The sequence below is a fragment of the Plasmopara halstedii genome (assembly GCF_900000015.1).
Source record: "Plasmopara halstedii genome assembly, contig: Scaffold_650, whole genome shotgun sequence".
Taxonomy (NCBI): Eukaryota; Oomycota; class Peronosporomycetes; order Peronosporales; family Peronosporaceae; genus Plasmopara; species Plasmopara halstedii.
The window spans coordinates 2,631,662-2,641,578 of NW_020187567.1; the positions used below are offsets into that span (position 1 = coordinate 2,631,662).

At 44.6% G+C, this 9,917-nt stretch overlaps 2 protein-coding genes across 2 annotated transcripts; one reads left to right on the plus strand and one right to left on the minus strand.

Moving 5' to 3' along the window:
- Positions 1–2,347: 2,347 nt before the first annotated feature.
- On the plus strand, positions 2,348–3,862 carry PHALS_13158 (retrotransposon ty1-copia subclass; the record flags this gene model as incomplete). Its single annotated transcript, XM_024728856.1, has 3 exons — positions 2,348–3,032; positions 3,117–3,206; positions 3,495–3,862. 3 exons carry the CDS (start codon positions 2,348–2,350, stop codon positions 3,860–3,862), a joined length of 1,143 nt encoding a protein of 380 aa, XP_024579292.1.
- Positions 3,863–6,436: 2,574 nt separating this feature from the next.
- Positions 6,437–8,093, minus strand: PHALS_13159 (integrase; the record flags this gene model as incomplete). Its single annotated transcript, XM_024728857.1, has 4 exons — positions 6,437–6,645; positions 7,287–7,363; positions 7,428–7,875; positions 7,946–8,093. 4 exons carry the CDS (start codon positions 8,091–8,093, stop codon positions 6,437–6,439), a joined length of 882 nt encoding a protein of 293 aa, XP_024579293.1.
- Positions 8,094–9,917: the final 1,824 nt, after the last annotated feature.

Genomic DNA, 9,917 nt, shown 5'->3' on the forward strand with positions numbered 1-9,917 from the left:
CAGCCATTCGCGCCAGTGGCCAATATTACGTCGATTCGGATATTGTTGAGCCTAAGTACAAAATACAACTTGATGATTCATCTGATGAATGACTGGACTGCCTTTTTCAACGGAGAGCTTAAAGAAGATATCTTCATAGCACAACCAGCGGATACATTAGTGCAAGTCACCCCGACTATGTGTACAAGTTGAAGCGGTCGCTGTATCGATTAAAGCAATCTCCACGCATGTGAAACAAGACCGTCAATGGTCTGAAACAAGACCATTGACGACTTCATGCAGCTTCCGGAGATCAACAGGTGTGAATCAGACCATTGCGCTTACATGAAGCGTTTAGAACAAGATAAAATCTTCGCGGCACTTTACGCTGACGATTTGATTCTCTCAAGCAGCAGTCTCAAGATGCTCAAAGCTTCAATACTTTCTCGGAATGGAAATACTACAGCAGGAATAGTCTCAATGCAGCAGACAAAGTTTGCAATTGATGTTTTGAATATGTTCAAGATGGAGCACTGCAAGTCCGTTCGCACGCCTCAAGACCCAGGTCTCAATCTTACAAAATCGATGTGTGAAGGTGGCTGAAGGCATGAAGATACTATGGTCAACGTGCCATATCAAAATGTCGTTGGATGCCTCATGTACTTGATGGCTAGCACACGACCAGACGTAGCGGCAGCAGTAAAAAATCTTATCAACCAACCCCCTTGACAAGCTTTGAAACGTGTTCTTCGATACATTCAAGGCACGAAGATTTTTGGCATTGAATTTTCAAGCTAATTGCACGCATGGACTACAAGGCTACTCAGATGCTGATTGGGCAGGTGATGTGGAATCAAGAGACTCACAGGCGGCTATGCCTTCATTAAAAATGGCGACACAGTAAGTTGAAGAAGCAACGAACATCATACGGTTGCTTTATCATTAACAGAAGCTGAGTACATTGCGCTTTCAGAAGCAACGCAAGAAGCGATTTATCTCGAAACGTTCTTTGCAAACTCAATGAACTGAAAACAAACCATGCAGTCAATATTTTTGAAGACAATCAAGTCTCCATTGCGCTTGCAAAGAACCCCGAATTTCACAAGCGCACAAAGCATATCGACATTCGTTACCATTTTGTACTTGAGAATGTTGAAGACGGTTAGGTTACTCTCGATTACATTTCGACGTCGGACATGTTGAGGGATATACTGACCAAGGCAGTATCTTCAAGTCAAGTAAGCTCGGCATTCAAGTACCAAGAAATGAAGAGTCGAGTAGGAGTTTTGTAAAGATACGCTTCGTCGTGCAAAATAGTTGTGTCAAGGAAGCATTTCGTCGAGCTGCCACGAACCGGTAGATATCGGTATTACCGGTGTGGACAGGCTGATTGCGCAAGTTGCAGTTTTATAGGTTGGCCAGGTATCCAGTGACGTAACCAGCAAATGGGCTATCCACAAGCGCATAAAAGAAACATGAATCAAGTAAACAATCCAGTAGATTATTTGGTAGAATATTCTAGATAGGCTTAGAGGTAGCACAGCAGACCAAGAAACTTTAATATATTCACTTTGCATTTTGCGAAAACAAACGATCTTGCCCTAACATCAGCTCTTGGTTATTCGAACCAATAGACTGTTCCAATTTGATTTGACTGTAACGAATTTCCAACAGCTTGTGCACCTATAGCTCCATTTGTATGGTGAGCGTCCACGTTTGAAAATTCGCTTTATCATTTATCGGTATCATCGGTGTGGATAGGCTGATTGCGCAAGTTGCACTTTTGTCGTTAAGCCAAGTATCCAGCAAAGAGGCTATCCACAACCACATAACAGGTACATAAATTCAGAAAAAAATCCATTAGATTATTTGGTAGAATATTCTGGATAGGCTAAGAGGTAGCACAGCAAACCAAAGCCCTTAAATATATTTAAGTTGCATTTTGCCATCTACAGCACAAGTGCCTTTCTTTCTCTTAGGTTATTAGCTTGAGCCCTGTCTTCCCTGCCACCGACACCGACCACGCCTTAGTCATGGACTTTGCCTCCCCCCCACCGCCCGTATCAACACAATTGATGGTACAAACTTTTACACTTGGAAGTTCAAGATGCAGATGGTGCTTGAGGAGCGAGGCCTTTAGAGGTCGGATGCGGAGAGATGAAGCTGAAGCAGTGCGTAACGTCGTTGGACCAATCCACGTACAAGCACAAGTCTCGCAAGGCGATGTAGATCATCTGCCTTGAGATGGAAGATTCTCAGCTACCGTTGGTTCCTTCTGCTTGATGCTAGGTCACGGCTGGAAGGACACTTCGAGAAGAAGAGCTCAGCGAGCAAGCTCTTTCTTCGTCGTCGCTTCTTTTCGGCTAAGATGGAAGAAGAAGAAGCTGTGCTGGAGCACATCAATAAGATCGAAACGCTGGCGAAGCAGCTCAACGCAGTAGGCGCTCCGGTCAGTAAGGACGGCCTGATCATTACGCTTCTCGCCAGTCTCAACGAGTGGTACGCGGTTCTCATCACGGCATTGGAGTCAAGAGCCGACTCGTTATCGTGGGAGTTCGTGACGTCTCGGCTGCTACACGAAGACTTAAAGCGCAAAGAGCAAGGTAGCGGTGTCGATGGAACCGTGCACAGCCAAGGTCAAGCGTTTGTATCGACGGAAGATGGACGCCGCAAGGTACGACAAGTGACAGTGAAGGGTAACAGCACCGGTCACTACTGCGGTGAACATGGGCATTGGATTGCCAAGTGCCCGACTCGGATTCGCGAGAATGCCGAGCGACAACGGCCGCAGCACTCAAACACTGCACAAAATGATGACGATTCTGTCGATTATCTTTTCTCGGCTGGCGACATTGCGTGTACGGTCAAGTCAAGTTGCGTGTGGCTGGTTGACTCTGGTGCGACACAGCACATGACGTATTCGATAGAGTACATGATGAATTACACGAAAGTTGCACCAGTCAACGTTCGTCTCGCGGACGATGACGTGGTGCAAGCGATTAGAACGGGCGATATTGTGATGTCGATGATGACACCACGTAAAATGAAAAAGGGTTTGTTAACAGATGTATAGCATATCCCAAAGCTTTCTCGCCACTTGTTTTCCGTTGGACATTTTACCAAGGATGTTGGTCCAGTCATTTTCGAGCGCGATGAGTGCTTTGCGGAGGCAAAGGGGTTAAGCTGGAAGCTTGATGCCCACAAAGGAAAAGGACTGCTCAAGCTATGTATGTAGCCAATTCATGTACAAGAAGCCAATGTGACGAGCACGTCGAGATACCATGGGGACACCACGTCGGACCTCTGGCACCTACGACTTGGGCACATTGTCTATTCAGGTCTTGATACCATCATCAAGAAGAATTAGTATCGGACTTACATCAGTGAAGCAATCGGAGCAATGTCATGGTTGCGCTCTTGACAAACAGACACGTGCTAGTTTTCTGCGAAAATCCACTCATCGCGCTACAAAGTTGTTGAAAGTTGTACACGGTGACGTATGCTGCCCAATGCAGACAGCTCGTTCCGCTGCATGCGGTATTTCGTTACCGACATCGACAAGTACTCGCACTTTACCATGGCGTACTTGCTGCGAAAGAAGTCAGAAGTTGCAAGAAATTTTGCTTCTTTTGTCGCATACGCAGAGACTCAGATTGGGAAAGTCGTGAAAGCTCTTTGTTGTGATAATGGTGGCGAGTATTCGTCTGGCCAATTGGCAAAATTTTGTCAGCGCCGTGGTATTGTGCAAAGTTTTACGCCGCCAGATACGCCTCAGCTCAATGGAGTGGCTGAGCGTATGAACAGGACATTGGTGGAATGTGCGCGCTGTATGATTGAACACGCAAAACTACCCAAGGCGTATTGGGGAAGCAGTGATGACTGACTACCAACTTCTAGCGCATTTGGTGTCCCACGCGTAGAATTTTACTTGCACAGCCCCCTTATGAAGCGTGTGCTTGAATAAAACCCGTTGTGACAAACCTAAATGTATTTGGTTGTCATGCGTTTGTGACGGTTCCAAAGGAAAGACGCGGTAAGCTTGATGCTCGAGCCGAGCTCTGGCCTTTAAATTGGGTATTTCAAGCATGAAAAGCATACCGATTCGAAAGCATGAAGAGTGGTCGTGTGGTAATAAGCCGTGATGCAAAGCTGCTCAAGACGTATTCGATAATAGAAGTCGTGATTGTTGTTGTAATTAAGATAAATATGAAGACAGTAGAGATACAGCTGAAGATACCCAAGACGATGACACTAAAATGGATAAAGACAAGAATGGTTTAGGCACCAAACGACATCGCTTGAAGACATCACAGAGACTCCTAGTGCAAAGCGCTTCGTACAGCGATGGATTTAAAGGTCTCATTCGATCTGGAAATAAACGACATCAGCGAACGCAATCGCATGAGGAGTCGGCGGAGCTTCCCAATGTCAAGCACTAAAACCAGTACAACGAGCAGTAAGGACTTAGCGAATTGTCACCTTCGAGGCTTTGAAGCTGCTTACGTTGTGGATTCAGTAGGAGAAGTGCCGACCACCTTCAAGTCGGCAATGGAATCCAGCGACGCTGATGAATGGGCCAAGGCTTGTGACTCGGAAATGGAGGCACTCAACAAGAACAAGACGTGGGATATAGTGCCACTTCCAGAAGGACACAAAGCGATTGGGAACGGATGGGCCTTTCGAGTTAAGAAAAAATAAAAACGAATAGGTCAAAGCTACAAAGCTCGTCTGGTGGCGAAGGGATTTGCACAAAAGTACGGCATTGATTACGAGGAAACGTTTGCGCCAGATGCAAAGTTTACCTCAATTAGTTTATTGCTTAGCCTCAGTGCCAAGTATGGCCTCAAGGTTTATCAGATGGATGTGAAATCCGCCTTTCTAAATTAATCTCTTGGAGATGACATCCTCATGGTGCAGCCCGATGGTTAGAATTTTATAGCGGAACCTCCTTTAAATATGTTGACAAAAGTTATCCCGATCATGTGTGCAAGTTAAAAAGGTCGTCGTACGGGCTCATGCAGTCGCCAAGTATGCGGAATAAGACGATTGATTATTTTATGTTACAACTGGAAACTAAGAAGTGTGAACCGAATCATTGTGTGTATACAAAGCGTACGGCTCGAGAAATGATATTTTATTGTGCTTTATGTTGACGACTTGTTTCTCGCAAGTAGCAGTATCAAGATGCGTCAAGAAACAAAACAAACGCTTAGCGAGCAATTTAAGATGGCCAATATGGGCCAGCTCAAGTAATTTCTTGGCATGGAAATTAAACAATACACGGTGGCGAGGACAGTTTGATGTTGCAGACCAAGTTTGCAAACGAAATTTTGGAAAAGTTCAAGATGGCGCATTGCGAACCGGTCCGCACGCCGCAAGATCCCGGCAACTAGCTGACCAGTCCATGTGTGAAGGTGGATGCAAACATGACGAGACTAGGGCTGGCGTGCCGTATCGCAATGCCGGTGGGTACCTTATGTATCTCATGGTACGCGCACGTTCTGTTCAGGCAGCGGCAGTTGGAGTATTGAGTCAATCTGCAGCGGATCCATGTCCAACGCATTTACAAGCTCTTAAGGGAGTCTTCCGGTACATTAAAGGCATGAAGATTTTGGTATTAAGTTTCAAACAAGCTGTAAGCACGGGCTTCAAGGCTATTCTGATGCGGACTGGGCTGGCGACTTCAATCAAGAGGAAGCACAAGTCGATACGCATTCATGATGAGCGGTGGTGTTATCAGCTGGCGGAGCAAGAAACAGCGCACAGTGGCTTTGCCGTCAACTGGAGCCGTATATATGACGATTCAAAAGCAACGCAAAAAGCGAATTGGCTCAAGACGTTTCTTTGCAAACTCAAACTGAAACAAGCGATGCAGTCAAGATTCTTGAAGATAAACAAGGCTCCATTGCGCTCGAGAAGAACCCCGAGTTTCACAAGCGCACAAAGTATATTGTTTAGTCCGTAAGCCGGTGCTGAAGTAGAGAGCTGAAGAGTCTTTGCTGTGTGCGAAGACACTTGAGGGAGAAGAAGTAAAATATGGAAGTGATTTATTTATTTGGTCTTACATACCGTAATTACATTTAATGGTACAAAATACGCTAAACCGCGGTTCGGATTATACCGGGTTGGGTTGTGTACCTTATCTGAACACATAACCTTCAATACGTCCCATCAATTCGAACTTGCTTGGATACTAAAGGCCGCTGTCATATCCTTATGACGAGTTCCTGAATAACCCTTCGTCATAATGTCCGCCAACTTGTTTGCCGTCTCGCATTATTCAAAATGTATTTCTCTGCGCTTGACTTCATCACGAAGACGATGATACTTGATCTTGATATTCTTCGCTCGACCATGATTGCCAGGATTATTGGTCATATTGAGGCAAGATTGATCGTCTTCGAAATCTTGACGCTTGGGTCGCACTCACTAGCCGCATGTAAAACTTCACAGTTAATCATGCTCCCCACTTGCCTTCTTGAACCGCCAACGTTAACGCTATGTTCTCCGTTTCGCTAGTTGACAATGACACGCTTGACTGCTTTTTACTTCCCCAATTGACTGGTCCTCCTATCAACACGAAAGCATAGCCAGAAATTGACTTGCGATCCGTATGGGCGCCTACCCAGTCTGCATCCGAGTGTCCCTGAAAGTCGACTTTCTCACCTGGATGAAAACAAATTCCATGAGACTTTGTGCCTTGCAATTAGCAAAAAATGCGCTTAACTGCCGCCCAGTGATCAGCCTGAGGATTCTCCATGAATCTTGACACATAACGACAGCAAATGCAATGTCCGGCCGTGTTGCCGTCATCAGGTGCATGAGAGCTCCCACCGCTTCTCGAAACGGCGCGTTTACTCTAGTAGAAGCGTCACTTGGCATGATCCTAGAGCTGATGCCTGTTGGACTTATCACCGGCTTGTAATCATCAATGCCAAATCGCTTGAGAATGTCGTCGATGTATCGCCGCTGACACATTGTTACGCTGCTGTCGTCATTGTCTATCAACTCGATGCCCAGATCAAACACACAATTGCCACTGTCAGATGTTTCGAAGCGATTCCTTAAGCTAGTCTTCGTTTGCGCAATTAGCTCCGTTGAGCTTCCAGTAACCAAAATATCGTCGACATAAACCAGAAGAAGCACGCAGTGACTTTCAACAACTTTGATGTATATTTTTGGATCAAAATCTGAAACATGAAATCCAATTGTGCAAAAAAAGTTGTCAAATGTTTCATTCCGCACGCGAGAAGCTTATTTAAGTCCATACTTTGCTTGACAAGCTCAAGAGAAACAATCATATTTACTGTCAAGCTCGACCCCTTCTGGAACCTCGCAGTAAACAACTTCCTTCACTACTCCATAAAAAAATCCGTTTAAACATCTATTTGATCAAGTGACCACCCAATGTACTTTGTCAAAGCAATCACCATTTGCAAGTCACGAACTTGTCCACAGGCGAAATTTTTTTCCAAGTAATCAATTCCATGTTTTTGTCTGAAGCATTTTGCAACAAGCCGTGCCTTATATTTCCTAACCGAGACATCAGCGTTACGCTTGATCTTGAATACCATTTTGTGCCGATAGCATGTTGTCCTGACGGTAAGGCTCGAAATACTCGACGAAGCTGCATTATATTCAGTTCCGCGTGATATGCTTTGCGCCAATGAAACCGATCAGGACCATTTAAAGCATCTTGATAGAATGTTGGCTCTAATAAGTCATTAGTCTCAACTGTGTTCACACTTGCACGCCATGAAGCCGAAGGGGTTACATCAATCTTATCATCCTCGGAATCATGCACTTCTTGACCGGATCTTGACACATTTTGAACACGACATTGTTGTTTGACTCGACGTTGGTTCATTTCATCAGGGGCACTTGCTTCTTCTAGGCCTGTTAGACAGTATTTGGACTAGCCCTTCACTTGTTCCATTGCGTTCTTGCGCTCGCAGCTTGCGCTTACCTGTTTGCTTGAAATTTGTTGTGTACCAAAAATCATCTTCAATCTCTATAAAGCCAAAATCCAGGTTTGCTGCATCAACATCATCAACAATGTCTAATTCTAAATCGCAAAGACATGACTCGTCAAACGTAACATCCCGACTTATCATCACTTGCTGGGCTTGAGTGTCAATTGCTCAATACGCTTTTGACAATTCTTCATATCCCACAACCACACCTTCTCGAGACTTGGGGTCCCATTTAAGCCGCTTTTACTTTGGTGTCAAAACGTAAACCCGACACCCAAAAATGCTCAAATGCTTGACGCTTGGCTTAGACGTATGCACAATTTCAATGGAGTCTTATTTTTCTTTTTTGGGGATGGTAGACGATTCTTGATGTATGTTGCCGTCATGGCAGCTTCGCCTAAAAGCATTTATCTAGCTTGGTGTGATGAACATACTGCGTCCAATAGTTAAAATTGTTCGTATGGCGCGCTTAGCTGCTTCATTACCTTGATGTGCATATGGAACTGTGAATTGCTGCTCGATGCCTTCGTCTTCGTAAAACATCTGAAGCGTGTTAGTTGCAAACTCGCGTGCCCCGTCACGTCGAACAAACTTGATTTTTTTTGCAAATTGCGTCTGGCCTTGAGTATGAATGTCTTGATCGCATCTCGCTGTCCGACTTAGCTTGTAAACACTTTCCCTTCATGCATCTGCTGACCTCATGAACAATCAGCAGTAAGTATCTTCTTCAACCAAGCGATTCTTGTTTCATTGGACCGCAAATTTTGAAGTGTAGTAGCTCACATGCGGCATACTGACGCTTTTTCAGGGTTGCTTTGGAATTAATTTTGAGCCATCTTACCCTCTTGACACCCACGACAAATTCTTGGCAACGTCGACGTAGATGTAAAAAGAGCGTCTCTGATCATTCCAATAGCAAAAAATAGACTGCTATCATAGTTGTGGGCACTGTAATCGAGCAAGCGGTTTACCCAACGGCGACATACGTGATATCGAGATCAAGGACACGCTTTACGTTCCGAAAATGAGCAAGAACCTACTGTCCATTCCGCAGATAAAAAAACGGTTGCTTTCAAGTAATGTTTGATGGAGCTAGCATGAACATCGCAGTTATGGACTCAAAGAAGGTGGTGGCGATAGCTGACCTGATCGATGGTCTTTATCGGCTTAGGACTTCACAGCGATCTGTCAACATGGTTGAATCAAGCTATCAGATTGACCTTGGGCCCAGCACTAGATGATATTTTTTTTAAGAGATGATCATCGGCTACCGAGAGATCAACACAATTCTGTTCATCCAAGGTCATAAACTTCGACTTGTCATAGCAAATGTGGTAATTATAAACGACTCATGAACGATTGCTAATCTGCATCATTCCATTTGATATAGATCGTTTTGTTGGCAATGCATACAGCTTACGGTGAGCCAATACAGATTCTCGACCGTCGTGGATCTAAAGGACACGATCGAATGCAGCAAGGCAGTAAACATTTTAACTGGCCTGTTTTTGCTCCACATCAACACCATCTATCACTGCACTTTTGATAGCTGCGAGGTCACTATAACAGACTTAAGATCTAGTACTAATGAACTTCATTTCATTTATTAAAGATTGCTTTTTTGGCAATGTGTACAGCTTACTATGAACTGATAAAAAATGTCGACTGTCGTCAATCTAGAGGACACGAGCAAATGCGTCGTTCAGTCAGCATTGCGTTTGGGCTGTTCTTGCTGCACATGAACATTATCTATCACTGCCATTTAATAGCTGCAAGGATGCATGCATACCTTGAGTGCGCACAAAAAACGCTTAAAAAAGCACTGCAAACACGTGCTAAACTCCACTATCACTACTCATGAACGATTGCTAATGTGCATCACTTCATTTAATGCAGATCGCTTTGTTGACAATGCATACAGCTTACGGTGAGCCAATACAGATTCTCGACCGTCGTGAATCCAAA